The following is a 28,000-nucleotide window of genomic DNA, read 5'->3' as shown; positions in this document are numbered from 1 at the left end:
TTCTCCCTCCCTCTCAGTCTGGGTGCCCCATTGAACCCCCCCTGTCTCGCACCCCTCATCTCCCACCCCTCTGTGTGGTCCCCCCAAGCCCCAGGGCCGAGCTTTGAAATCTGTTGAAAAGAAACCCTTTTTGCCAAAATAAACAGCCTGTCATGTTAAATTACTCTCTCTTCCTCTCTACCTTCCCTGCTTTTGTCCCCCCTCCCCATCCCAGCTGTTTTGTTGGGGGCCATGCCACTCAGGGGGCTTGTGGGGTGCAGAAGTGTGGGACTTGCAGTGCTGGGGCAGAGCATAACCTACTCCCTGCATCCCAGTGCCCCTGTGCCCCTCCATCTCCTCAACCCACCAGCTCAGCACCCCAGTACCTTTCTGCTGGGTGATGACGGCATCTTGCAGGGCCTGGGGTGCAGCAGTCACACTGCACAGCCCTACAGAGAGGCAAGCTGGGTGAGGGACACTGGGGGCTCATTGCAGCTCCTCGCCCACCTCTGCTGTGCCAAGTGCTCCCATGCCACCAGGATTTTTCCTCTCTCTTGCTTGTACTTGCCCTTTATTTTTGGGGTTGTTTTCTCTCTCCTGTTTCTAACAGAGCAAAAATTCATGGAACCATAAAACGCTGAGATGGAAACAGTGATTAGCTCATTCAGGCCAGACCATCTGCCAGTACCAGGGCACTTGCCACCAGCCTCCAGTGACTTGTCCAGACAGGACACTGTGCACTCCAGCCATGTCTTCCACAGTCTAACTATGGACCTTCTTGCTAGGAATTTTTTCCTGCTGTCTTTGGGCCAGTAGAAGTGTGCTCAGCTTGGGCTGGTTGTGGGGTTGAGTGTCCAGGTGCTGCCCCAAATGTCCAGCCATGCAGTGTGCCTGCCCTACGGCTCATCCCATGTAGCACAGCCCCAGCCAGGGCTCAGCCACCCACCCATGTGGGATGGAGCTTCTGTCCCCCACTACCTGATCTACACCATTCCCTCCCCTTGCCAGCTGTGCTCCCTCCTGCTCAGAGCATTGCTCAGCATCTGGCAGCATCTCCAGCTGCTCCCACCTCTTCTGGCTGGCCAGCTTTGTCACCAAACATGCCACTACCCAGCATCATTCTTCCTTCTCACACTGTGCCTGCAGCAGGGTCACTCTCTGTGCTGCCTGTGCCTGGCAGCAGCCAGGAAGATGCTCCTCCAGGGTCTGCGCCTGGCCCCTTGCCTATGGGGGAGAGGAGAGAATGAGGAGGGGAGAGAAAGTGGTAGAGGAAGGGGGAAGGGGAATAGGAAAGGAGAAAAACAGGGTGAAGAACAGGAGGGAGGAAAAGGAAGAAAGAAGCAGGAAGGGAAAGGCAGAAGGGGGAAGGAGGAAAGAGGAAAAGGGGAAAAGGGGAGGTCCCAGCCTGCAGGAAGGGGCAGAAGGCAGTATTTGCAGCACCAACCTCTTGATTGTGGCACCCAGTGGTCCAAAAAGTGCAGATGACAAAGGCAGAGATGAGCCGAGGTCACACTCGCTCCTCCTGGCATCAGCGCTCTGGCGGCAGGATGTCAGGGCCACGCTGTGGGCTCAGCCAGCACTGTGACAAGAGGGCACGGTTACCCCACTAGCACCAAGGCATCTGGGGGGACAGCCATGCTTCCCTGCCCTGCCCAGCCTTACCTTCCCATAGTACCACTCCTGGCTCTCAGTTCAGCTTCTGCATGATGCCCACAGCCTCCTCCAGCATTCCTGCCAGGCACTGACAGAAGGAATGCCCTGGCTGCTGCTGCAGCAGCAGGGACTCCATCCATGACAAAGTGATGCTCCATGGGGACACAGCAACCCTGCCAGCAGTGAGCCATGCCCCACCACCCCCAGAAAAGTGGTGGGCTGCATCTCTCTGCCCTCTCTTTCCCACATCAAGGCATGAAGCAGTAATCTGTCTTGCCTGGCTTGGGTTCAGCATTCCTCAGGATGAGCCCAAGCCACTCTGATGGGGGTCTGTTGCTTTTGGTCCCTCACTGGGACTCCAGCCAGCTTGTCTTCACATGATGGAGGAGGGTAAGACCTGCACCCTCAGCCCTGGTTGAGACAGCCATTGGTGTGGGGGCCCCCTGCTCAGATGGGGTGAAACCCGAAGCACAGGGCTCAGGTAAGGAGAGCCCATCACCCACTGTCAGGGGTTTAAAAGCTGGATGAGACTCCCCAGCCCAGAGCACCCACAGCCTCCTGGTAGTAAGAAGCCCAGTGCAGGCTTAATGACTCGAACTGCAGGCGCTCAAGGATGCTCTGCAGGCGGAATCTCTGACCCTTGGAAAGCAGAGCTCCTCCAGTCGGCTGGCAGAAGGGCAGACGACCGTGAGGGACAGACTCCTACCTGCAGGGCAGCTCTTCAGCCACGGGGAACTGAAGGAGGCACAAGGACGAACTGGAAATAACCCTGGGGAGATGCAGAATCTGGGCTGTTTAAAAGGGTAAGCCTGAGCCGAAGAAGGTCTCCCTCCCTTCCTCTGAAGCAGTCCCCACGCTCCTCTCGGGCCCCCTTGCCACACGGACCCCTGCTGCGACAGAGCCTCCCCATTCCCTTGCCTGCTATGACCAAGGGCAGAATCAGTTCGCAGGAAAGCCTGGGAGGGCTGAACCACGCTGTCCTGCTGGGAGAGCCCAGCTTTCCGGCCATAACCACTGAGCTCCGGCTCCAGGCCTGCGAAGCTCGGGAGCTGTACCTCTGGAAGGTGACGGCATTCAAAAAGACAACGTGCCCGGAAACCCTCATGCCGGGATTTGTGGGAGACGGGGAGAAGCGAGGGCAGGTCTGAGGGTACGGCCGCAGGCAGCTCGGGATGCCCCGGACCCCGAACCGCGGCCGGGGGCCGGCAGCTCCTGCGCCCCCTGGCAGCTGAGGGACCGCACGGACCGGCTCCGCCGCTCCCAGACCCCTCCCCGCGGCGGGTTTGGGGTAGAAAGCCCCGCTTTGTGCATCCTCCCGGGGCGATCCTCCCGCAGCCCGGCAGGAAACCGCGCCCCGGGCGGGGCCCATGTGCGCAGCGGGGCGGGCTCGCTCGTACAGAGAGGCGCCGGGGGCTGCCGCACCTGGAACGCTGGAGCCTGATGTTCTCCGGGCCAGAGTTGCGCTGGGCCTGCAGGGCTGCTCTGGGCACCGGCAAGGCAGGCTCAGGGTCGTGCAGCCCTTCCACAGCCCCGCAATACGGCCCAGCTCCCGTGGGTGCCGCACGGGTTGGGAGCAGCCGGGCAGGGAGAGCTGAGCTGGGCAGGGGCGGGAGGACAGCGGGTCGCCTTCACGTGGCACTGGCTCTCAGAGGGTGCTGCCGGCACCCTCTGCAGTCCCTGTGCCGAGAGAGGTGTGGGAGAGCACAGCGTGACCCTGGCGTGACCCACCGCCTGAGCACTCGCTGTCACCCTTCTGGAGTGCCGGAAGAGGGGCCACGGTGTGACTCAAGCCCCCGCCCTGGGTTCGCCCTGTACTTCTCCCTGAGAGTCACCCAGCACTGGTGCTTGTCACCGCCTGGCTGTGCTTCCCTCCGCCCGCCCCACGCCGGCACCCAGCCCTGCCCTCCCTGCCCACGCACCTTTTTACTCCTGCTCGTAAGATAGCAGCAGAGCTGCCATGGAAGCCAACACTTCCCTCTGGCACAGCTACCTTGGGGTGATCGTGTCCCGCGAGAGGCAGCGGATGGAGCATTTCCAGCGGGCTGAGGACATCCTGCTCACCCTGTTGGAGAGCGTCCATGCCATGGAACCCCGCTTCCTTGTGGACTACGCCAGGAACCTGGAAGCCTTCGAGTTCGCTCTCTGTGCCTCTGAGGATGCTGTCACTCTCGAGATGCCCCTGCGTATTGACGGCGACACCCTGCACGTGCTGGCGTGCCAGACCTGGGACACCCCAGCCAGGCATCCTTCAGAGCCGAACACCTGCTATCTGGAAGTGTGCTCTCCAGGGACTGGTTTGGAGGACTGGACTGACGTTGTGGATGTGATGGAGCACGGAGGTGGTGTGGGGTGCCTGGTTCCAGGCAAAATCCTGCAGCACCTGAAAGAGCTCCTTGTTTCAGCCATCGTGCACTGCCAACGCCTCTTCCTGCTTCAGCCAGGTGCGTACGCTGCAGGGCGCTTCCCAGCCAGGCGCTGCCTCCAGTACTGCCGGGAAGCCCAGCTTCCCAGCTTGGCAGTGATCCCCGTGCAAACATGCTGGGACGTATGTTCCTGGGCGTGTAGCCCACCCAAAACCTGCAGGAGCAGGTGAGCGAGCACCTTGCTGTGTGCTGGGATAGGCTTTGCCCTCAGCTGAGGAAGGGGAGATGCAAACTATTCCCTGCCGTCCCATGGCATCAGAGTCATCCTCAGGCATCTTCACCTGGGGCAGGTGGCACCCTTCTTGGTGGGTGCAGGGTTCTGCTGTTAGTCCCCAGCTAGGGTTTGCTCAAGGACTTGGTGTGCTTGGTTTACCCTAACCACATTCTCCCCTTCCTCTCTTGGCCTCCAAGTGCCCACTGCTCCCTGGAGGAGGCTGTTTGGAGAGTGAGCTGGGAGTGCATCATAGCTGGACCAGGACCCCGGAGCATGGGTCTGACTCTGTGAACACATGGGCCCCAGCTGGCAGCAGTGTCTTTGGAAAAGACATGGTGGGAAGGGACCTTGGGAAATGCCCATAGCAGTTCCATAAGCTTCTTCATGCATTTTCATCTCCCAGTGTGCTTCTTGATGTAAAGCTCAACCAGGGTGAAAGGGTGATGTGAGCGGACCTTCAGTGGGTCTGAAGGTCTCTTAACCCAGTCCCAGCAGGTCCACCATTCCCTCTTTCCTCCATGGCCAAGCCAGTGACCTTCATCTTCCTCCACCCCCACAAAGCAGTGGACCTTTCCTGATCCATTTTTCTTGGACTGCATTGCTTTTCTTGGCACTGTTCAGCCACCCAGAAGCACAGCTCGGTTTGATTGCTTGAGACTTCCTGCTGTGCCTGACCTTGAGCCCCGCGATGCTTCTTGCTTTAAAACCACCCCGGCATGGTTGGGAGAGGGGTTTTAGCCGGGGAACTGCAACCGAACAGCAGCACTGGAAAGGGATGAGTCGAGTGGGGTGGGACGTGGCCACAGGCACTGCAGCGCATACTTGGTTCAGCCTGCGGGACCGGCTGTGCTAACCTCCTCACTGCTGCCAAACCCTCTCCATCTAGGTGACATCAGTGCTGAAAACCTGCGGGAAGATGCCATGGAGCTCTCCCTGCTGATCCGTGGCAGCTGGAAGACCATTCGCTTTGACATTGTTCCCGTGGTGAGGAGACAGCAAGAGCCACTCCGGCTCCAGGGGCGGCAGAGCGACAGGGGCTTCCCTGAAGGCAGCCTCAGGAAGGCCACAGAAGAGGCCCACTTTGTCCCTGCCTCTCCCCACTGCTGGAGGTGAGAGGCTTGGCTGCACAGCAGGGTGGTCCTACGCCAGTGATCCCCCCCTGGCTGGCAGCACTGCTGGGTGTAAGCAAAAAGAGGCTGGGAAAGGGCGGGGACGTGTCAGCACGGGTTGAAGTCACCCCCTCATGATGCCCAAACCCTCTTTCCTATGTTGGAGAAAAAAACCTCAGCCAAGTTTCAGACAGCTCAGGTAAAGAGGGGGAAGGCAACTGAAGAAGCCCCCTGAAATTATTCACAGGAGCTGAACCCTGACTGTGCAGAGGGTGGCAGCTCTCAGATCCCTGCTTGGGCTTCAGAGACAAGCCTGGGCACCTGGCAGCAGCAGGGTGATGAGGTGCCTCCCAGGGTGGGCTGCAGGATGAAATGGGGCTGCACTGACATGTATCTTGCCTGCCAGCACAACTGCCCGGCCCCATCGAGGGGTTGAATAGCTAGCTGGACCAGTCCATATTTATTTTGGGAACAAGGTGGTCCAGCTGGATGCTCGGCCCCTCGTTGGGAACCAACCCAGCCTCCCCTCTGGGGCAGCCTGCAGCCCTCTCCACTACACCTAGGGGAGCACAACCTCACTTCGCCCCACTCTTGCTCCTCCTGGGAAGGCAGGAGCTGCTCAGCAGTGTTCGCATCTCACTCCACACCTCTCAAGTTCTGCTCTGCCAGAGGCAAGTGCAGGGGGTAAATCCAAGATGCTGCACGACTGGGACCATGTGTGTGGCATGGGGAGATCCTCCTCACCACATCAAGTCACTGCAGGTGTCCTCTCCCCATCCTGGGAGGATGCAGGTCTTCATCTCCCTTCCCACCAGACTCCACTCTCTTCCTCCAGATCCTCCACTCACCTTCCCATCCTGAAGCTGCTCCGAGCAGTGGACACCCTGAAGGGACCCCGTCTGGACAGCCTTCGCCTGCTCGACCAGCTCCGTGACCAGGACTGGGGAGGGGAGGCTGGGAAGGGCAGTCTCACTTTCAACCACCTGAAGGTAGGTTAGTTCTGCTGCCTGGGGCCGTGGCTCTCTGGGAAAGCAGAGCCAAGACTGCTCCCCTGCAGAAGAGCTCCAGCAACAAGGGCTGGTGCCTGCAGTGCTTTGGGGTGTACCAGCTCGTGGCTGTGTCTGGAAGGGATGTGTGCTGCTGCTGGCCATGGTTAGAGGGCTTTGATCCTTATTCCTTGGATTGAACCAGCAACCCCCAGCCAGAGACACTTTGTGCATTCAGAGGTGGGGCTCTGCACTGATGTGCAGGGCATCATCCCCTGGCCCAGGCTGCCTGTGTCTGCTGGGGATGGCATCCCTGTGCTGCCATGGACGTGCCTGTACAGGCTGAGGGTGGCATTGCTGCTGACAAAAAGCCTCCTCTCCCCACCCAACCTGTTTTCAACATTCTGGAGCCATGCCAACTGGCCAGGCTGGGGACAGCTCGTGGTGACACAATCCAGGTGTGCCCTGCCTTTTGATGGCTCTCCAAGCCATCAAGGGTCAAGAAGGGTGCAAGGATGTTTTCTGCTTACAGAATGGCTCCAGCTCCAAGTAACCCAAATCCTGCGTACTTTGCTTTGTGTTGCACTCTTTGATGTTTTGGGGGTGGTGGTTGTGGGGTTTTTTTTTTTAAAGAAAAAGGGCACATGTATGCACCTGACCTTCAGAAAAGTATCATCTGCTCTGGCCCTCATGGATTCAGCCCCACAGGTCATTACACGGTGACCTGCAGGGTGTGAAGGGTGGGCCTTCCTGGGATCAGGCCTTGTGCCTGATCCTGTGCTCTTTTCTCCCTCCTCACAGATGGTGTTGCTGTGGAGCACAGAGCTCTTCCCCTCCCCGGAGGACTGGCAGGACATAGAAGGCTCTGTCTACCGGCTCTTGGTGATCCTTCTCCGCTGCCTGGCCACCCAGCACTTGCCCCACTTCCTGAACCCAGAGGAAAACCTCTTCCAAGGAGCAGCCCCAGACCTTGCCTCCCTCTACCATATGGTCGAGAGCTTTGCCTGGGACCCCCAACGCTTCCTTCACTTCCATTTTGGCCTCCATGCGTGCAGTGGCAGCTGGCAGGCAGACCCCGACACCCGAGCCCTCCTGCAGCTCCTCGCAGAGGATGGGTCCTACTGGGACACAGCCTACTTTGACACGCTGCTCAGCCAGGTAACCCCAGCCCTTCAGCTGATCTCGTGAGGCAGCACCAGAAGCCACCTGGGCTAGGAAGTTTGGGATGTGCTGGAATTGGCCCCACCGAGCCCTCTGGCATGCTGTGGAGGCTGTGGGAGGCTGGCAGTGCTGGAGCATGGAGCTCAAGCAGAGTGGGAAGCCCTCTCCCCTCACTTCCCACCTGCCTTTAGTTTCAGGTGTACCGGATCCAGGACAGTGCACGCCGCTCAGCAGTGTCCCAGCTCCTCTCCAAGATCCGTCAAGAAATCCCTCAGCAGAGATGAGTGGGACCCTGCTGCTGCCCCGTTGGGGTGTCTCGAAATTCTGGGGGGGGTGCAAGGAGAGCTACAGGGCCAGGGAGCAGCATGCTGCTGTGTCACTTTATTGGGGAAAGGTGGTGTGGGGGAGTGAGCACACCTGCTGCAGCTGGGGGGCATACACAGCCTCTTGACTGCCCTGGTGGACCTGGGCACTGGGTGCTTCGTCCCATGGTACAGAATCTGGAGGGGGATGGCTGGCATTCTGCACTGCAGGGTAGGGAAGGCTGAGGTTGTTGGTGATGGGAGGGGAAGGGACTTATGGTCAGATCCTGCATCCAGCCCTCTGTCAGCTTGCTGAGGGTCAGCATGCCCTGGGGCCAGAGGAAGGGAAAGAACTGAGGGGCCAGGCTATTGGGGTGATGAGGGAAGGGGTTTTGAGCCATGTTTCATATCTGCTGAGCACAGCCCTCTCCTCCATGCCCCGTGCTATCCCAGCTTCTTTCCACTGTGACTTGGCTTGCTGGGTGTTGCCGTGTCTCCTGCCAGCATCCCAGGGAGGCAGTGGAGTCCCTCTGCTGCCAGCTGTCTGCAGCCAGGCGTGCGGGGCAGTGCCAGGCCACCTCCCCCAGCCTTCCCCTCCCCGGCAGGGGTGCTCACAGCCTGCTGCGGTGGCAGCGGTTCAGGGCATCTTGCAGGGCTCGAAGCACTCGGTCCACGTTCGCACCGGTTGAGTTGCAGCCCATGAGGCCGATGCGCAGGACCTGGGAGGAGAAGGGTGAGCGTCTCCCTGCAGGACCCACCTTTGTGACTGTGCCTCGGCAGTCCCGTGCGGAGCGGGGGACACGCAGCCGGGCATGAGCGGTTGTGCACCGCTCCTTTGCTCGTGTTTAACTCACACCGTTCCTATAAAGAGGTGTCACCCCGCTAATTACGTGCGTGGTTATTCAATGAGGTGGTGATTGTGTGTGGTTGTGCTGCTATGCGTTGCTCCGGGCAATGGGACACAGCCAGCCGCACTCGCTGTCGGCAGCCAGACAGGGGCAGGGCATGTGGGGTTCGGTGCCCAGCCATGGGCAGCAGGAGGGGAGGACTCTGCCCACCTTGTCCACCGTGGGGCCCAGGCCCCCGGCGATCTCCACGCCGTGGCTGTCCATCAGAAAGGCTGTGATGTCCTTCCAGTTGTAGCCCTCAGGCACCCTGACAGTGGTGATGGTGGGAAGTCTGGCCTTCTGAGGAAGAGAGAAACTGGGTTCAATCCCACGGCCCCTGGTGACCCCAGCACGCTGCCAGGGGAGAGCATCACTGGGCGGGGAGCTTTTTCTCTGGCATCAAAAGCTGCCCAGACAGGCACATCTCCAGCTGCACAGGGCTGAGTCCTCATGCTGCCCCTATTCTGTGGTGGTGGTGGTGGGCTTGCCCTGCACCCACCTCCTCCTTCACAAACAGCTCAAGCCCCAGGTCAATCAGACCCTGGCACAGTTGGGTGCAGTTGGCCCGGTGTTGCTCCCAAGAGCTCTCCAGACCCTGTGGGCAGAGAGCAGAGAGAAGGTCTCTGCTGCTGACAGGCATCTTCTGGCACCCTCTGCTCCTCCAAGCCCCATGGGCACTGCTGGTGCTCCCCTGCCTGTCTGGTGCCACTAACCAGTTCTGCCAGAATGGCCAGGCCTTCCCGCAGGCTGAAGAAGCTGTTGATGGGTGCTGTGTGGTGGTACCTGCAAAACTCAAGGGGCACCCAGAGGAGTTCAGCTTGGCTGCAGCACAGCAGCCCCTTGCTCGTGGTCGGGGAAACCGAGGTACAGCATCCTTCCTCCTCATCACCCAGTGCCGAGAGCTGTGACCAGCCGCCAGGGTGATGGGGAGGCAGGGCCTGAGCCCTGAAGGGCAGGCAGCCCCCGGGACAGGACAAAGGCTGGGTGGGGAGTGGTTGCAGCCGTCTGTAACAAGAGAGCCTGCCCTCACCTCCGCGGCTCCCCGTCACAGCCCCAGTAGTTTGCCAACCAGCCCATGTCCAGATAGAAGGACAGGGGCTTCATTTTCCTCTTCAGCAGCTTCTCCCTGGCAAAACAGAGTACTGGGGAGAGGTTGGACCTTGACCCCACCAGCTCCAAGGTGGGATCGGTCCTGTGGGAGGGAGGACTCCCCTAAAGCAAGCGCAGATTGTGGCTCCAGCTCCCCGTCACTGCCCAGGGATGGGATGGGCTCTACCCCCACAGCACTGCTGCTGGGCATACTCGCCACAGAGCGGGACTGAAGCAGGTGGCTGGCAAAGGAGAGAGGCAACAGCCTCCCCCAGACCCATCGCCTTCCACCCTGGTGAGGCTGGGCTGCTCTTACCTGGCTCGCTCACTGAATGAGATGGGGGCAGTGCCGGGGGGTGCATTGAGGACTTTCTGGGAGCCCGAGTACAGGACATCGATCTCTGCCCGAGAGGGAAGACAACTCCTTAGGAATCAGAGGCTCCCAGCAGGGAAACACTGAGCCCTCCAAGCTAGCTGCAGGTGATGGGTGGGAAGCACAAGGATGGCACACACTGCAGGTCTTACTTGTGTTCAGCTGCTTTGGGAGGCCCCCTGTACTGCTGATGGTCCCTCAGGGGGAACAGGCTCTCTGGCTGCAGCTGGACCAGTTTCTAGTGCTGCTAGCCAAAATGCAGGCAGAGGGGCTGATCCCACTGCTCTCTCTCCCTGTCCCAGGCACGAGCCCCTTTGTCCCTGGTTGCCCATGATGGCACTGTGGCTCTTACCCTGCTGGTCCATGAAGATGGGCGCTCCCCCAAGCGATGCCACTGCGTCCACAAGCAGCAGGCAGCCGTGCCTGTGGGAAGACAGAGCTCAGCCTGGTGCTCCTGCCACCTCCTCTTGCCACGCCTCTGCCTACAGCCCTGGCACCCCGGTCCCCACAGGGGCTGCGTGTCTCACTGGCACCAACCACTTCCAGCACAGCACAGCAGAGCCAGAGAAAAGCCGAGCACATATAAATCCCCGGGCCCAAATCCCCAGAGGTGACCTTGGGGTGCCCTCAGTCGCTGCGGGTTCCCACCAAGCACTGACCGGTGGCACAGCTCGCCCAGCCCCTCCAGTGGCTGCAGCACCCCCGTGGAGGACTCGCCGTGGGTGATGAAGAGCACCAACGGTTTGTGTTGCACCAGGCCCTGCATGACACAAAGGAAAGGTGACCACACTGGAGGTCACCTTGTGCCCTCGGCATAGTGGCCAGCACTCACCTGCTCAATGTCTTGTGGAGTGAAGTACTTGCCTGGGGGCTTCAGCAGCTCATAGACATTGGCTCCTGGGGGGAATTTGGGCAGAGGAGAGTGAGGTTTGGGCATGCTTCCCAGTGGGCAGGCACCTGCTCCATGGGGCAATTGGTCATGCATGAACCAGGAGCAGAGCTGCCTGCCAGAGTCTGGCCTCCTGCAGATTTGCCCAGTGGAAAAGCCATAAAGCACCATACACGGAGGGACATCACTCTTGGAAAAATCCTGGAGTGCTCTCTAGGAGAGTGCTCTCTGGCTTTGTAAGCCATGTCACTGAGCACTGCCAGGATTGCGACAGCAAACTGGGGCATCCTGCCTTCAAGCCCAGTCCCCTCAGCCCGGCCATGCCATCTGGCTGTTCCCAGCATACCCAGCCTCCTGGCAATATCGGCGGCACGTTGTCCCCAGATGCCATTGATGGCCACCAGCACAGTGTCACCAGGCTCAAGCAGGTTGAAGAGGGCGGCCTCCATGGCACAGTGGCCGCTGCCGCTGATGGCCAGGGTCAGCCGGTTCTGCGTCTGGAAGGCGTACTGGATGCCTGCCTTGATCTCATCCATCACCTGCGGCAGCGGAACACTGGCCAGCACTGCTATTGCTCCTCTTGCCCCAGCAGAACTGTTCCAGTTCCTTCTGGGGGTGAGGAAGAGGAGGGCAGGGAAGGAAAGCTGGGCTGGGGCAGCTCACCTGCAGCACTTCAGGGTGCATGTGGCCCAAGAGCTGCCGACCACCCGCAGCCTGGATGCGGGGGGGCACATTGCTGGGCCCTGGCCCGAGCAGCAGCCTCTCTGGCACGGCCAGGGGCCGGAGCAGTCCCTGGGGTGGGGGAACGCGGAGCAGGCTGGTGGCCATGCCACGACGTGCTGTCCCTAGGAGCTGAGCCCAGAGAAGAGGAGCAGTGGAGGCTGCCTGAGCAGCAGCCAGCATTGCAGCAGTGTATCCTATGTCGGCAGTGTCCAGTGTCCCCACGGACCTTGACCCGGAATTCAGTGCTCCCCCCTACCAGTCTGGACTCTACCCCTGGTTGCCTCCTCTGTCTGGTTAATGTGTCACCAGTGCTATCCCTGCTGTCTTGGGCCCCCTATTTTGGGGGTGCCCCCTTGCTAGTGCTCAGGACATTGCTCCCCAAGTATGCCAGCCTTGGGGACTCCCAAGCACCCAGGCAGTCCTTGTCCCCATGGCCCCCACAACACCAGGGCTAATGATTCCCAACAGTGTCCCAGCAGGTGGGATCCCAGCTCTGAGCACCTAGATCCTGTGCCAGGATGGTTGTGCTGGTCTGACACAGCTGCCATGGTCATAGCTCCTCCTGCAGCACGAAGATCCTGTTGACCAGGGCTCCCTGACCAGGGACCTGCCTTGCAGAGGGACATCTGGCTGGGTGACAGCCTGAAGGAGGCTGGCCAGTGGGCTGATGTGCTCCAGGGCAGAGCTATGGACTGGGACACGGACACAGTCCCTGCCACAGCGAGCTGTGCTCTGCAGGCTCAGCCTGGATCATGAGCATCCCAGTGTATCCTGATGATGCCACAGGCCCTTGTGGCAGTTGGATACGCTGTTACCTGCTATGGGTACCCACAGCACATTGCATCGTGCCCATCCTCTGGCACATTCTCTGCCATCCATGCCCTGAAATGAAAACAAGCTGCCCGCTGCGAGCTTTAGCAGATCCATGAGTGGGTCCTGTCCAGAGGAGCCCCTCAGTGAGCAAAGCTTTGGCTAGGGATGACAGAATAAGTGTGAGAATTCCCACCCAGCAGAGCTGGCACCAGTGGCCGCTGCTGAAGACAGATGGGACAGAGGCATGGGGCCGGCAACAGTGCCAGGTGAGAGCACATCTGCCCAGCAGCTGGATGGCTGTCACTGAGAGGAGCTGGGGGCAGATGTGTTTGCTCCCGCATGGATGATGGAAGCCACAGTCAGCCCGGGGACTGCTGCCCAGCCATCATCCCACCAAAGCGATGGCGCCATATCGGGTGAAGATCTCCCAGTTGCCTGCCCTCTAGGGAGAGATTTGGGGCATGGCTGGGGCGGGGACCCGACGCGTGGCCTCGGGGCTGCCGTGGGGCGAGGGTGGCCGTGCTGCTGGAAACAGCTGGCAGCGAAGGAATAATCCGCTTTCTGCGCTGGCTCTGAATCCCGGGCGCAGATGGGAAGGAGCGGCCGTGCCCCGGACGGCGGGCGGGGGCTCGGCGGACGGAGGAGCGAATTGACGGCGCCGGGGCCGGGGGCACAGGAAAGCCCTGGCGGGGGCCGCACCTCGGAATACTGCGCCGGGGAACAGGGGTAGCGCTGTACGGTCCGGGGTACCGGGGTACCGGGGTATCGGGGTACCGGGTACCGGGCCGGTGCCGGTTGCCAGGCGACGGCAGCAGAGAGCGGCCCCGCCCCGCCCCGCCCCTGCGGCGGTTCCGCAGCGCGCCCGGGGCCGGGGGATGCGCTGACGTCACCGCTCCATCCCCGAGCGCGCCCTCCCGGTCCCCGCGTCCCCCTCCGGGCGGCGGCGGCGGCGGCGGCCGCCAACCAGCGCGTGGGGCGGGGACCGCAGGGGCGGGGCCGCCGCTGCCACCCGCACCGGCACCGGCACCGGCACCAGCACCGCACCGCATCGCATCGCACCGCGACGCTCGGCCTCATGCCGGCGCACCCCGCCCACGGCTGAGCGCTGCGCCCCTCCGAACCGGGCGCGGCCACGGGCACGGCCAGGGGCATCACAGGTAGGGGCGGGCGGCATCGCGCAGGACGGGGCAGTCCCGCCGCGCCCCCCGGGCGCTGGCCGAGGGGGGAACCGGGGCTTCTGCGGGGTGGCGGTGCCGCCCCTCGTGGCCCCGGCGGGGGCGAGGCGTGGCGGGGGGGAGCGGGATGCGCATCCCCGAGGGTCCGGCGGGGCGGAGGGGCTGCGGCCGGTGGCCATTTTGCGGGACCCCCCGATGCTCAAAGTTGGGGGGGGGAGAACTGTCCTCGGGTCCCCAGCGCGGTGACCGCCGGGTGCCGCCCCGTCTTCCAGAAGGATCCAGCTGGGGAGGGGGGGCCCTGCCCGCGGACGAGGAGACGCCTCTGTCGCCCCGGCCCCAGCCAGGGTGCGAAGGGGGAGGATGCCATCCCCGCAGCCCATGGCGGGGGGCACAGTAACCCCTTGTTACCCCAGAGCCAACCCTGCTCTTCCCTCCGGGGCGGATGGCTCTGGTTATGCAGCTGAGCCATCTTGCGTCATCATCATAATGCTTCAGAGTTAGCGACAGCAGCGCTGGAGGGAGTGGTGGATGCCCCACCTGGGGCTCTCGCCGCGGGTAGCTGGCAAAGGTGCGGCGATGCTGGGACTCTTCTTGGCCCCCAAGGACGAGCAGCTGCCGGTGACCTTGCGCTGTGGAGTGGCTGGACAAGGGCCGCCATGTCACTGCGGGCCAGTGCAGTGGCTGCTGGCTGTTGAAGGGGCAGGTCCCGGGGTGCAGGGCTAGTGCAGAGCTCCACGCTTGGTCATCCAGGTTCCCAGGGAGCAGCCCTGCACCTGCCCTATTGTCTCACTCCTCTGCTTCTTTCTCCTCCTCTTCCTCCTCCTCCTCCCCCTCTTCCCTCACGGGGCAGTGACCCCTCCCCTAGATCCTGCAGACCCCGTGTGAGCTGGTCCGCTGCCTGCTCAGGTCCCATGCGACAGCATCAGGGCTCGGGGAGGACAAGGAATGAGCCGAGCATCTCCCCTACCACCCCACAGCCGGGCACCCTTCCATGCTCCAGTACCCAGAGCAGCCCCATGCAGGTGGCCTCTGTGGCACTGGGGGGGCAGGGAGGCAGCAGACCCTCCTCCTCCCCTGGGTATGGCCAGGGGTGTGGTGGCTCTGCCATCTCGGCATGCTGCTGCTGACCTCCATTTTGTCTGGGAGGTGGCAGCTGGCGCTGGCAAAGATGCTGCCACCACCCTCTGCCTCCCTGCATGTGGCAAGAGCTGCAGCCACTCAAGCCCTGGGTTGTATGGGAATCTGTTGTCCGCCCCCTTCCTGGCTACCCTTCTCTGTGCCCAGCAATGCTGGGCACCCACTGGCGCTCACAGCCTTTTCTATGCAGCTTTTCCCTGCTTGGGGTTTGAGTGTCTGGAAGAGAGGATGGAGGGAGCAAGGATGGCAGGTGGGGTTACTTTGCAGCAGAGACGGGGAGCAGAACCCCTCATCCACATCCTTACATTTGCTGCCTTCAAACTGAATCTGCATGGAAATTCTCAGGCAGCTGCAAACTCTGCCCTGAAGCTGTGTCCCGCACTGGGGTGGGCAGGAGGTGAGGAGGGACAGGACAGCATGCCTGTGGCAGCACTGGGGAAGCAGGGGCTGGATTTCATCTGAGCATGGGGAGCACTTGCCCTTGTCCTGGGCTGTCCTCTGAGCTGCTTCCCTGCCTGCAGGTGCTGCTCTGGAGAAAACTGCACTGTCATGGTCCCTTGTCCTGTGTGGGGTGGGAGGTGGGTAAGGAGCTTGGCTGGCAGGCGTTGATGGTGCCATGTCATCCGGCAGCGTGTTCCCTGCTGCCCTAGAGGCAGGACAGAGTCCTGTGGTCCCAGTCAGAGCTGGGGGGCCCCAACAAAGGGTGCAGGGGAAGGACTCACCACAACAAAGCCTGGCAGCTGCTGAGAACACACTGGTGCAGCTAGACAGGGCGTCCACCCTCGCCACTGAGGTGTCATGGGGTTGGATGCGTGCAGACAAAGGGAAACTCACCTTGGATTTCCCTGCGTGCAGGCAGCTCATCATCTGCTGTAGCTGGGGGACTGGCAGCATAGCACACTCCTTAGCATCCTTTGGGGAAGAGCTTGCTTGTTGGTGGCACTTGGGGACAATGCTCCCTGTCCCATTGGTCACCTCTCAGCAAGGGATGCTGCCAGCTGGTAGCCCTCGGATTTAAGAGAGGTTTCATTAGCTAATCTCTGCCCAATTAATCTTAGCTGATCCAGTTAATCATGGCTCTCTAGGCCTTTTGCTCCTCACTAGGGGTGACCGGTGTGTCACAGGGATGGGCAGAGCGAGCAGGGTGCATGAGAAGTGGGGGAAGAGATGCCCTGAAGAATTGGGGGACAGGTCCAGATGTTCACCCTGGCTCCCTGGCCCCAGGGACCCCCTTGGCCATTCCTCTCTGCAACCTCCCTTGTGTGTGGGGTAGCCCTGGGAGGCAGCAGGGAGGGAACAGGGAGCGGGGTTCCAGCGCTGGCCCGCTCCCAGCACAAGGCTGGTCACGGCTTATTGAATTTCTCTCGATGGCAGCGGATTAAGCAGGCGGTGGCTGCTCTCACTGTCCCCAGGCAGGGCGAGCTGGCTGGGCTCGAGCCACCCACAGGCTGGGGGGGCTGCCTGGCCCTGCCCCTGGCCCTGCTCCTGCAGCCTGGCCCCTCTCTTTACGGGATGCTGAGTGCCCATGACCAGTGATGCCGTGGCTCACGATGCTCCTGTGTTAAGTGGGTGCAGGCTGAATTCCTCCCTGCAGCTGAGCCAGGGAAGTGAGTCAGAGGAAGGGAAGGAGGGTGAGAAGCAGCTGGGTCAGTGTCTGCTGGTGGTCCCCAAGGGCACACAATGTTGCCTGGGGTCCTTGTGCTGCCATGGCAGGGATGGAACTGGAGAGCTGCAGAGGAGCAGAGGGAAGCAGTGCATTGCCAACCAAGGAAGCTGGAGGAAATGGATGGAGCAGAAAATGGAGCTGGGGCTCTGCAGCAGGGAATACTGGCTGGGAGAGGAGCTCACACTGCTGGGCAAGGAGAGCCGGATGGGAATACACTGGGATATGGCCTGTGGATGGCAGGGAGAGAGAAAAGGTCCTGCTGGTGAGGAGGGGGTTTCTCATGGCCAGCAACAGTGGGAGTACGGGGTGTGGGGCTGACCAGGCAGAAGAAGGTGAAGAAAGGAAAGCAGCATCAATGGAAGGTACACAGCAGGATGAGGCACATGGAAAAGTGGTTCAAAGGAGAAACCAGAGTTTCTTCATGGGAAAGGATAGAGCTGGAGTGGCTGGGAATGGCACAGGGCTGGGAGGGAATAAGGGCAGGGGCTGAGGTGGCCCGTGGCAGGCAGCAGGCAGTCCTGGGGCTGGTGGGCTCACTGATGGGGGTGCTGTTCTGGTGGCTGTGCAGGAGGCAGGAGCCCAGGGACCTGACCCACCTCTTCAGAGCCCTGGTACCTGGAGAGGCTGCAGAGCTGGGGGAAGGAAGCTGTCTTGCCTTGGGAGGAGAGGGAAATGTTTGACATCGGCAGTCAGGTGTGGATGGGATTTAGCCTGCGGATGAATCCATTGTCCTTGAGTGGTGCCACAGGGTGGAGCAGCTCGAGCTGATGGCCTCGTGAAGATGCAGCCCTTCCATATGGGAATATATCCAATCGTTTCATGGGAAAAACAGCTTTTTCATTCCCCCTTGGCAAACACTTCTGTTTAATTTTTCCTTTCCCCCATGTGAGTGGGGAGGCAGAAGCCACTGGCAGGCAGCAGCCCACTCGCTGGCTTAGGGACTCAAGGGTGGTGTTAAACACCTGCTTAAAATAATCCAAGCTCAAGAAAGCCTGAGACCAAATGCTTGAACTCTGGAATTTATGGGTGTGATCACTGGCTGAGCACAGTGGGAGCTCCGGAGCCGTCGCAGCGGGAAGATAAGAGGAGGGTTTGGGAACTCCAACAGAAGAAGCTTTGTCCTCTGCGTGCTGTTGGACATGCCAGCACACTTTTAAAATAGGCAAAGGGTTTCTGAAAGGCAGTGCCAAGCTTGTAACACTTTCTTGCTGCAAATTTTTCCACTGTGCCTATGGTTTCCTCTCACCCCCTTGGAAATCAAACCACAGCTGTCAAACCTCAGGTAGTTTTAAAGCCATCCCCTTCTCTTGGGATACTTTCTATTCTGCGGATTTGCTTTTTCTTCCCTATCCCCCCCTTTTTTCCACCAATTCTCCTGAATTTTTCATTTCCACTATGGGAAAACACATCTCATGTTCGAGATCCATCCTTACTGCTCCACTTCCTTCTGGTCATGGCCCATGTAACCAGAGCTCTGCCGGTGCTCACTCTCATTCCTCCCTGATCTCCTTCCTCCCAGAGCAAGTATCCTGCTGGCAAAACCCAGGCTTGAAAAACACTCGGGAATTCACAGACACCCCCGCAGGTGGGATGCCAGAGGAGCAGCTCCTGCCCATTTTCTGAGGGGCCTTGTGCTCCATTTTCACCAGCAGGCTCAGCATGGGGGAGCCAGGGAGCAAGGAAAGGCAGGAAAAGGGATAGGCATTAGAAGGCAGGAATGGATTTTGTCAGGTTCAAAAGCATCCCGAAAGGTGCAGAGGAAGGATCCCAGTCTAATTTTCTGGCCAATACTCGTGAGGCTCAACTGCAGCTCAGGGAAGGTGAGAATGGGCTGCAGAGCACCTGGGCACCAGTGCTGGGATGGGCAACTGCTCTGGGAGATGTTGGTGAGCAGTTTGTTTCGTCTTGTGAGGTTTGTGATCAATAATTTTTTAGCAAAAGGACTGGAAAAATGATGGTAAACTGGGAGCTTCAGCTGAGTGCAATGGCCACTGGCTTCCCAGGAAGGGCTGCTGGTGCTGATACTGCACATCTGCTTTGTGGGAGCTGAATGGGAGGGAGGCACATGCCAGCGACTGTGTTCAACAGCCGCCTCCTTTCTCAATGGAATGCCAGCGCTTTCCTCCCCGCTCCGCTCTATCCTGCTGCCCAGTCCCTGCTTTGCTGGGCTTGGAGTGGAGGCAGGAGGCCTGGGTAATGGGCAGGGGTCTGTGGGCTTGCTTGCAGATTAGGGGGTACCTGCTCAGTGCCGCCTCGGGATGGAAAAGCTGCTCCTTGGGGCTTATGCTGATGCTGACAGCGCCTACAAGGCTCTGTCCACTGCTGTGGGTGGCCACCAAGTGATGCTGCAGGGTGATGGAGGCTCCAGTGCTGCCCTGGGGTAAGGGCAGGGATGGTCCCTGGGACTGAGCTGGGGGTCCTGACCTGAGATACAACACGGAGAAGGGAGAGGTAAAATGAGGGCAGATCAAGGTATGAAACAAGATGTCATCTTTCAGGCAGAGGCAAAGCAGTGTTCCCAGGAAGTTTCCTTGCACAGGCTTTCCATTCACCCTGCACAGCTGCAAGACATGGATTGGAATGCAAGCTTTCCTAACCCCCTTTTCTTCCCTTTTGCAGGACAGCCACTGCTCCTTGCTAGCAGGACCCACCTCTGGCCAGCGCGATGGCGGGAGCGTCAGTGAAGGTGGCAGTGCGCGTCCGGCCCTTCAACTCCCGGGAGATGAGCCGGGAATCAAAATGCATTATCCAGATGTCGGGAAGCACCACTAGTGAGTGCCTCAGGGGCAGGGGGGCTTTGGGGGCTGCCTGGGAAGGAGCATGTGCGGTGTGGCCACAGCAGCAAGCACTGGCCTGTGGGGATCCTTGGTGAGGATGCCTGTAGCACCCCGAGTCATGTGGAGGAAATGTGGGAAGGATGTCAGCTTTCTCACAGAGAAATGCAGTCCTGCTGTTGAAATGGCAGGGGTGGGATCCACATGGCACTGAGCCCTTGGATTTTGGTGACAGTGAAAGGGGCAGTCTTCCCCAGTAGGCAGTGAGGGAGGAATCATAGAATCAAGGGATGGTTTGGTTTGGAAGGGACGTTAGAGATGATCTTGTTCCAACCTTCCGCTATAGATCAGGCTCTTCCACATCCAACCTGGCCTTGAAGCTGCGCATGGGCCAGCAAGTGGGTTTTGATGGCACTGCCTGGCCAGGTACTACTCACTGTAGCGTGCCAGGACCCGTCCCTGCTTCCTGGGGGCTCTTGGAGATGCAACAGCAGCAGGATGCAGGGCTGGGAGGAGGATTTGCGAAGGGAATGGTGTGCTCGGGGTGGGGGATGTAGCATGGGGGCTTGGGGCTGTCCTGTCAGGAGCGTGTCTGGCCTTTGCCCCTCTTTAAATAACAGCTGCTGGCAGTACAGTGTGGGAATGGCAGTCAAACCCCTCCTCTTTGGCTCTGGAAGCATCCAGATGGGACAGTGTCTAAAATAACTCCCTGCCTGCCCGCCCGCCCGCCTGGGGCTGCCTGCGTCACTGGTGGTGGGTGAGACACCAGTGCCAGCCACCCCCACCCTGCAGGCTGCTATGACAACCCTGGCGGTGGGGAGAGGAGGGCACCCAAGGGTGCAGGGTGACTCTGGGACCCCACCGGCCCCCCTGGTCACCCCAGGCCTAGGGAGCAGGAATGGGAGGTCTGTGGGGCAGCATCTGCTGGTCTCTGACATCCAGTGGGGGTTCTCCCTTAGTGGTTGGACAGGGATTCTCCGTCTGCCTGGGGTGCAGAGCTTCTGCCCTCATGCTGAGGAAGCCTCCTGGCCATTCAGGAGCTCCCCACCTACCCAGGGCCAGGGAATAGGCAGGGTAGATGTTCCCCATTCTGGTTCTGAAGGGTGGGGGGCACACCTGCCATGCCCCAGTCCCAGTCAAGAGCATCAGGCATCCCCCACCTCCACCGTGGCCGTGTTTGTTCAGAGACGTCTGCCCCTGCTCATCCTGCACACCCTGGCTGTGCCCCTGCCTCCAGCCTGTGCCTCTGCCTGCACCAGGGACGGCAGCAGGGCTGCGGGCAGGAGCCCTTTGCTGACAGTGAGGATTTTCTCCATGAATGGACAAACTACTGGCTAATCCTCTTGGCCAGGGGGCTGGGGAGCAAGTGTGGGGGCTCAGAAGCCTGCTTCTGCTATGGCTGGTGGAGGCAGGAGGATGCCAGTAGTGCCAGCAGAGCAGGACTGTCTCAATCCCCCTGGCTCCTTGCAGAGAAGCCAAAGATGAACATGTCTGAGGGGAGTGAGAGCAAGCTTTCCCCTTCCCAGGGTTATTTGTGGAGACCTTTGCATGTGCTGGGGCGGGGGCAGGTTGTTCTTCTGCCTAAAGCATTGTGCCCCGTGGGAGGCAGTGGGGCCCAGGGGGGGAAGGGATCAGCCTTTCTCTGCTGTCCTTTTGCCTGCACACTTCCAGCTGCCACAGCCACCCACCTGCTCACCAACACTGCTGCTCTGTTGCTGTGCTGTCCCGTGCTCTCTGGGCACCAACACCCCCGACCCCTCTCCTGATGGCTCCCACCAGGATGGTGTGGAGGAGACCCCTGGCTTTGATCCCACAAGGCCATTCATGTTCTCCATCTGGAGCTGTGCCTCTGCTGGCTTTAAAATCTGGTGATTATTTACTCTGATGTGGGTTCTGGGCTTTCTCCTGCTTTGTGCCTGCCCACTCACTGGACTCTGCCATGCTGCTGGCTCTTCAGGGCAAGGCGAGGGGCATCTCCAGAAGTTTTCCTCCTTCCTGCTCCCTTGTCTCTATGCTTGTCTTTGCCTCCACATCCCTCCTTGCCTTTTGAATCCCATGGGCTCAGAGCATGAATCTTTTGCAGCAGCTTTGCAAAAGCCCTATATGCCTGGTCACAGGAAAGGAAGAATTCCACCAGCAGCATCCATCTGCCTGCAGGCAAATAAATGGGAATGACAGGGCCATGGGAAGAGTGTTTCAGCTCAGGACAGGAGATGCCTGCTCTTGGGATGCTCCCTTCTCCCCTGTGTCCCAGTCTCTGGTTTCCCATGCCAGCTGGGCAGCTGCAGCTGGGATGCCTGGAGCCGCTTGGTGCCAGCCCCGGCTGCTTCTCTGCCCTGTGCCCAGCATGGGCTGGCACTGGGATGCAGAACAGGCGCCTTGTGCAGCTCCATCCCGCCTGCTCCACCACTCATTTGAGCTCCTGTTCGCTGTGGTCAGTGTCACCTCCACAGGGCGGAGACAGGGCGGAGCCGAGCACAGGTGACCGGATGGCACGGTGGAGCTGCCAGGCTGAACATCAGGAGCCATCAGAGATGCTCCATCCTACTTCTTGCGTGACCTCTACGCCTGCTTCTCTTCACAATGCCCTCAGCACAAGAGCCAGGCGTTGGCAGGGATCAGGAATGGGCAGCCACCATGGCTGCCCATGCTGCCCATGAAGACCTGCTTTTCCAGGGACCTCCACATCCCTGTTTGCTGCTGCAGGATTGCCAGTTGTTACTTCCCAGCCCTTTCTCCTGGTAGTTAGTCTGCCTGGAATGCAGCAGGTGTCCAGAGCATTGGAGTCAGGCTGCCTGCAGTGGGTAGGCAGGCAAGGAAGTCGTGCCAGCCCCTCTTTGATGCCAGAGCTGGGCTTCTGTCCATGGTAAGGAGCATCTCAGCAGCACCATGCTGCGGTTTTATGGTCAGGGCTGGATCCTGACCCCACTTCCCACCCTTCCCCAGCCTGCCTCACTGCTGTTGCCGGCAGGGCTGGGTTGTTCTCAGGTCAGAAGTGGTGGACCCTTTCCAGGGGAGCAGAAGGCATATCCATTGTGGCAATGGAGGAGGAATTCAGAGCAGAAAGCATCTATATGCATAACACTACACATCTGGGCATCAGATGCCACAGTAGCGAGCTGCACCATGGCTGGGGCTGCTCGGGAAGGCCCAGCTGGAATCTGGAGTGGGTTCGAGCCCTGGCTGACTGCTGGGCAGAGGAGACTGGGATGGAGAGAGCTCAGGGCTTATGGCTTCCTCATCCTTGGTGGTGGCAGGGAGCAGCTGGGACAGTGGGCATAGGAACTGTGCTGCACAGGCCTCAATGTCACCTCAATGTCACCCAACATGGCTGGTGGCTGAATCTCGTGATTACCCGCTGGTTTGGGTTTCTCCTGATGCATCTGTCGTTTCAGAAAAAAAAGCATCGTAAATGCTCTGCAGGAGGAAAAAAACATCGCATGAGGAAGAGCAGTGATGCAGTCTCCAATTTCCATAGCAACGTCCTTTTCATCAGGGGATGACAAAAGCAGACTCTTGTTTCCGCTGGTGGTGTGACACGAGGCATTAATCACCCTGCTGGGGCTGGGGACCTGCCGAGGCAGGAGCCAGAGGGGCTCTAGGGCAGCCCTGACAGGGTTGCAGCTGCTCCCACCCCAGAGGTGCCAGCATGGGAGCTTTGGACATGCTTCCCCAGCTGTGGGGAGAGGAAGGCTGTGACCTTCCTGTGCTGGTGCTGGGCTCCCATGGGCGGGTGTCACAGCAGGAAGGAACCTGAGGGAAGGAGTCGTGTCCCCCTCACAGTGTCCAGCAAGATGTTTGGGCAAGGCTCTGCCCTGTTCCCTGGGCTATGCTAGCCGTGGTACCCACCTCCTCTGCTTTCACTGTTGGGATCTGGGGATTCTGGACCCATCTGCAGAGCTGGAAGAGTCCCAGTCCACCTTCCCGGACCATTTTTGGACTGAACCCCATCACGCTTCACCCCTCCCACATGGCGAGGGGAAGAGGTGGGGCAGGGGTACCATGGGTGGCTGGTGGCCTCATGTTCCCATCTCTTTGTCCCTAGCTATCCTGAACCCAAAACAACCCAAAGAGACACCAAAAAGCTTCAGCTTTGACTATTCCTACTGGTCCCACACTACGGTAAGCATTGGGATGCCTGAGCTCACCTAGAGGGCTTGGCTGGGGAGAGGCAGGAGGGCCTCCTTGCCAAATTTCTCCATGTCCCCCTCCTCTGTGCAGCCTGCAGACATCAACTATGCATCCCAGAAGCAAGTGTACCGGGACATTGGCGAGGAGATGCTGCAGCACGCCTTCGAAGGCTACAACGTGTGCATCTTTGCCTACGGGCAGACGGGAGCTGGGAAATCCTACACCATGATGGGCAAGCAGGAGAAGGACCAGCAAGGCATCATCCCACAGGTATGCCTGGGGAGAGCTACCTGTCCCCTCATCCCAGAGGGATGCCCAAAGGAAAAGCAGAGCTGGGAGGAAAGAGGGCAGCAGGGTGGGAGTGAGGGTGGGTTTTGCCAAGGTCTAATATAGCACTACCATGACAGTGAGCTGGCATGGCTCCACTGTGGAGTGGGGGGCCAAGGAGGGTCATCCAGACTGTCCAAGACTGGATGGACTGTGATCTGGCCACACAAGGCCTGTGTACATGAGCAACAGTTGTCCAAGTGCTGAGCTGCTTACCGAGAGCTGCCGCATGCTGGCCCAGCAGGACACGGAGGGGCTCTGGGGATGCTGATTCTCCATATCAGCATGGGAGGCTCTGCCAGCTCCCCAGGAGCCATCCCAGCACTCATTGGCTGGTTTTTGGGGTGAAAAGGTAGAAATCCCTGTGGCCTGGGCACCCCAGGCAGGAGCATCGTGCTTGCAGGGGGCTGAGCCTCGCTCTTCTGTCCGCAGCTGTGCGAGGACCTCTTCTCCCGCATCAACGACACCACGAATGACAACATGTCCTATTCTGTGGAGGTAGGCACCCCTCTGCCTGCCCAGCCCACTTCCAGACACCCACCTGGCTCCACAGGTTGTGCCAGTGTGCAGACCCCTCTTTGGGGGGTGCCTGGGTGGCTCATTCTGCTAGCTCTGCCCGTGCCCTCTACTCTAGGTGAGCTACATGGAGATCTACTGCGAACGTGTGAGGGACCTCCTGAACCCCAAGAACAAGGGGAACCTGCGGGTGAGGGAGCATCCCCTTATGGGTCCGTATGTTGAGGACCTTTCCAAGCTGGCTGTGACCTCCTACAATGACATCCAGGACCTTATGGACTCTGGAAACAAAGCCCGGTGAGTTGGAGAAGAAGGAGATGGACAGGGTTTGGAAAGCTTGCAGACACTTCTAGAAGGTCCCGCTTCACTTCCTTACTTTGCCGGTCCAGCTGCTCTGGAGGTGGCAGTCCACTTCTCTCTTGCTCTCACCTTACCTTCTTCCTGCTTTCCAAGTGCACTGGAGACAGCAGGAAAAGGCCTGAACTTGTGCACATCTTCTCCCAGAGTCCTCCCTTGTCCTCCAGACTTGCCTTCCCACCATGTACCCTGTCCTGGCATGAGCCCTGGCCCCGTCCCCACCCACTCCAGTGTCCCTTGCAGAGTGTCACACCTCCCTGTCCTACTCTCCCTGCAGCACAGTGGCTGCTACCAACATGAATGAGACCAGCAGCCGCTCCCACGCCGTGTTCAACATCATCTTCACGCAGAAGCGGCATGACGCCGAGACAGACATCACCACTGAGAAGGTGAGAGCAGGGCCTGAAGGACTCGGGGCAACCCGCATGGATCCAGAAAGGGCTTTCGTGTTCTCTCATCAGCACTTGGGATGAGGTGGTGCAGCCTGATGGAGGGTTGGAGCAGGAGGGAGATAAGTCCCAGGCACATTCTAGGCTCATGGTCCCTCCAGGGACTGGGCCCTGGACAGGATATTTAGCAGCTGGTGCCCTTCAGCCCCACCTGCAGGATATTCTCCCAGCTCCTGACCAAATCCTTCAAGGATGACCCTGCAGAGCCCACTGCTGCCCTCAGAGCAGTGTCATCCTGCAAGAGGTTTTGGCTTCATGCTGGGCAAGGTTTGCTGTGCCCACAGGGCTGACAGCCTCTCCTCTGACCACAGGTCAGCAAAATCAGCTTAGTGGACCTGGCTGGGAGTGAACGAGCTGATTCCACAGGAGCCAAGGGCACGAGGCTAAAGGTGAGAGCTGACCTGAGGTCCCCTTCTGCTGGTGGGGGCACCATGTCCTCCTCCCTCATCCCCAGCCAAAACATCTCCTTTCCTTGCCTGGTTCCTTGCCCATTGCACTGCCAAAATCCTTGATAGGATTGTGTTTGGAAGCTGCCTGGTGCCAGTTTCACCAGGGTCCATGAGTCCCAGCTGGGAGGTGCTGGTTACCCAGCAAGACCAGCTGCTCTTTGCCCACACCATGCTGGATATTCCTTTTTTTGTTCTGGGCTTTAATGTGGCTCTAAAATGGGGCCTGAGCATCTGGGCTTTTCCTCTTCTAACCAGGAAGGAGCAAACATCAACAAGTCCTTGACCACTCTGGGAAAAGTCATCTCTGCCCTGGCTGAAATGGTAGGTAGCCAAAATACAGACAAACAGTGGCACGGGGGGGAAATGGGCTCGGGCCAGCAGGGATGGGCTGGGCTCTGAGGGATGGAGCATCCCAGCTCCACGGGATGGAGCATCCCAGCTCCAAGGGATGGGCAGACACATCCCAAGCTGTCTCTGTGGCTGGGACGAGCTGGGGTGGTGAAGGTGCCATCTGCATGGGGACCCATGCCACTCTCTACTTGAGGGCCAGGGATCTGTGGTGGGTGCCAAGGAAAGAAGCAGCTCCCTTAAACAGTCTCTCCTTTTCCTTTGCAGGATTCAGGGCCAAACAAGGTAGGTGCCCAGGCCAGGTGGGGAAGGGGGTGTTGGTTTTTAGCACAGTGAGAGTGGGTGGGAGTGGGTTGCACGGTGGTTTGGGAGTGAGGCTGTGCCTGGACTCAAGCCTTTCTTCTCCTGGGGGGCTGGCAGAATCTTCAGCTTCCTCCTCACTCTGGGGCTTTCAGTACCCAGCCTTAAACAACCCTTCCACATCAGGGTATTTCACAGGCAGGACCTGTGGACCCTGGCAAAGATGCCCAAGGTTGCAATGGCTGGGCAGAGCCATCCTCCTCCAGGTCCCCATGGCTGGGGACCAGCTGTCACCTTCCCTTTGAGGAGCGCAGGCAGCTTGACAGCCCTTCCCTTTGCTCTCCATTCCCCAGAACAAAAAGAAGAAAAAGACGGATTTCATCCCATACCGAGACTCGGTGCTGACCTGGCTGCTGCGGGAGAACCTGGGTGAGGACAGGGTGGGGGCTGTGGTCTGGTGATGGGCATGGCTGCCAAGCAGAGTGTGACAGGGGACACAAGGACCAGCATCTCTCTCATGGGTGTGTCTTACCGGGTAGGAGGCAACTCCAGAACTGCCATGGTCGCTGCTCTCAGTCCTGCTGACATCAACTATGATGAGACCCTCAGCACCCTCAGGTAGGAATAAGTGTCCTTGTTCTCCCTGCACTGAGCAAGAACAGGGGAGGCTGTCTGGGGCGCAGGCACTGCCACATGCAGATTGTCTCGGCACTGGGATCCTCCAAAGGATCACTTGCTGGACGGGCCCTGCAACACTCTTGCTTGCCCAGCAGCTGGGGTTTTGCCCCTGTTCTCACTGCTGTTCAAGACCCTGCCCTTCCCTAGGTACGCTGACCGTGCCAAGCAGATCCGCTGCAATGCTGTCATCAATGAGGACCCCAACAACAAGCTCATCCGGGAGCTGAAGGACGAGGTGGCACGTCTACGTGACCTTCTCTATGCCCAGGGCCTTGGGGACATCATTGACAGTAGGTACCACGGTTGCTCTCTGCCAGTGGCTCCAGGCAGTGATGGGCTGAGGTTCCACCAGTCTGCAGGGCTGATGTCCCCACAGCCACCCTGCATCCTGCTCCACCGGCCCCATGGCAGCATCATGCTGCCTCTGGTGAGCCCCTGCACGCATGTTCACAGCCCTCAATCCCCTCCTGTCGCAGGGGGAGCTGCTTTCTGCCCAGGAAACTTTCCCTTCTTCCCTTCCACCCACCATCTTCAGCATCCAGCACCCAGCAGAGGTGCCAGGAAGGTGTTACTGGGACTGCACATGCCCATGGGCTCCTCCCCTCCCTGTGCTGTCGGATATCCTATTGAGATGAACCCCCTCTTGTTCTGTTCTCTCTGTCTTACCCCCCTCCCTGCCCTCTCTTTCTCTCTTAGCCCATCCTGCTGCAGGAGGATCCAAATGTGTGTATTCCCCATCACTGGTACTCTCTATTGCTTCCCGGCTTTTTGGAGATACAGGCTGTGCCCAGGGGCACCCGAGCAGCATGGGGAAGGGCTCCCGCAGCCAGCCCCTGCTGATGGAGCCTGCAGGCTGCCCATCCTCAGGGAGCTGGCACAGGGGATGGTGGCAGAGTCGTAGTTAGCACCTGCGCTTGGGATAGTGCTGAAGGCCCCAGTGTCCTCCCACTTGGCCGTGCCAAGGGCCCAGTCTGAACGGGGACCTCCTCCTTCATGCTGTCGTGATGTTTCCTGTCGCTGCTGCCGCTGCTGCTGCTGCTGCCGCTGCTGCTTCTGCTGGTGCTGTGTCTCACTGGGACTGGAGCCTGGCAC

At 59.7% G+C, this 28,000-nt stretch overlaps 3 protein-coding genes and 1 long non-coding RNA gene across 24 annotated transcripts in view; 2 read left to right on the top strand and 2 right to left on the bottom strand.

Moving 5' to 3' along the window:
• Nucleotides 1-622: 622 nt before the first annotated feature.
• On the bottom strand, nt 623-3,676 carry LOC116448986. 2 transcript variants are annotated; one of them, XR_004242185.1, is made up of 5 exons: nt 3,552-3,676; nt 2,339-2,401; nt 1,642-1,720; nt 1,424-1,558; nt 623-1,203 (listed from the first exon to the last, which is right to left on the bottom strand). It is a non-coding gene; the product is annotated as an uncharacterized LOC116448986 (long non-coding RNA). The 2 variants fall into 2 exon arrangements; XR_004242184.1 differs by having other exon boundaries at nt 1,642-2,401.
• On the top strand, nt 2,390-8,218 carry MAB21L4 (mab-21 like 4). Its single transcript, XM_032120086.1, has 5 exons — nt 2,390-4,073; nt 5,156-5,378; nt 6,214-6,367; nt 7,166-7,522; nt 7,717-8,218. The coding sequence occupies exons 1-5, from the start codon at nt 3,590-3,592 to the stop codon at nt 7,807-7,809; spliced, it is 1,311 nt and encodes a 436-aa protein (XP_031975977.1). The 5' UTR covers nt 2,390-3,589; the 3' UTR covers nt 7,810-8,218.
• On the bottom strand, nt 7,892-12,025 carry AGXT (alanine--glyoxylate and serine--pyruvate aminotransferase). Of its 2 annotated transcripts, XM_032120087.1 has the most exons (11): nt 11,729-12,024; nt 11,412-11,604; nt 11,009-11,073; nt 10,836-10,936; nt 10,529-10,599; nt 10,120-10,204; nt 9,745-9,840; nt 9,428-9,497; nt 9,214-9,309; nt 8,886-9,014; nt 7,892-8,546 (listed from the first exon to the last, which is right to left on the bottom strand). In XM_032120087.1, exons 1-11 carry the CDS (start codon nt 11,966-11,968, stop codon nt 8,439-8,441), a joined length of 1,254 nt encoding a protein of 417 aa, XP_031975978.1. In that variant the 5' UTR covers nt 11,969-12,024; the 3' UTR covers nt 7,892-8,438. The 2 variants fall into 2 exon arrangements, with proteins under 2 accessions (XP_031975978.1, XP_031975979.1); XM_032120088.1 differs by lacking the exon at nt 9,214-9,309 and having other exon boundaries at nt 11,729-12,025.
• A 1,565-nt stretch (nt 12,026-13,590) lies between these two features.
• KIF1A (kinesin family member 1A) overlaps nt 13,591-28,000 on the top strand; it is a 41,354-nt gene continuing 26,944 nt past the window's right edge. For 8 of the 19 annotated variants that reach the window (XM_032119377.1, XM_032119374.1, XM_032119379.1 and 5 more), the window contains exons 1-14: nt 13,591-13,758; nt 19,199-19,350; nt 23,399-23,475; nt 23,575-23,754; nt 24,244-24,309; nt 24,446-24,624; nt 24,962-25,073; nt 25,445-25,522; nt 25,838-25,903; nt 26,198-26,215; nt 26,584-26,659; nt 26,770-26,848; nt 27,056-27,198; nt 27,605-27,631. In XM_032119377.1, coding sequence (XP_031975268.1) covers nt 19,245-19,350; nt 23,399-23,475; nt 23,575-23,754; nt 24,244-24,309; nt 24,446-24,624; nt 24,962-25,073; nt 25,445-25,522; nt 25,838-25,903; nt 26,198-26,215; nt 26,584-26,659; nt 26,770-26,848; nt 27,056-27,198; nt 27,605-27,631 — 1,207 coding nt within the window. In that variant the 5' untranslated portion in view covers nt 13,591-13,758; nt 19,199-19,244. The remainder of the gene's footprint in view (nt 13,759-19,198; nt 19,351-23,398; nt 23,476-23,574; nt 23,755-24,243; nt 24,310-24,445; nt 24,625-24,961; nt 25,074-25,444; nt 25,523-25,837; nt 25,904-26,197; nt 26,216-26,583; nt 26,660-26,769; nt 26,849-27,055; nt 27,199-27,604; nt 27,632-28,000) is intronic. The other 11 variants (XM_032119386.1, XM_032119378.1, XM_032119376.1 and 8 more) reach the window with 3 other exon arrangements.

The sequence above is a fragment of the Corvus moneduloides genome, chromosome 10, assembly GCF_009650955.1.
Source record: "Corvus moneduloides isolate bCorMon1 chromosome 10, bCorMon1.pri, whole genome shotgun sequence".
NCBI classification, from domain to species: domain Eukaryota; kingdom Metazoa; phylum Chordata; class Aves; order Passeriformes; family Corvidae; genus Corvus; species Corvus moneduloides.
Note: the sequence above shows the minus strand (reverse complement) of the source record. Positions and strands in the feature narration are given on the sequence as shown.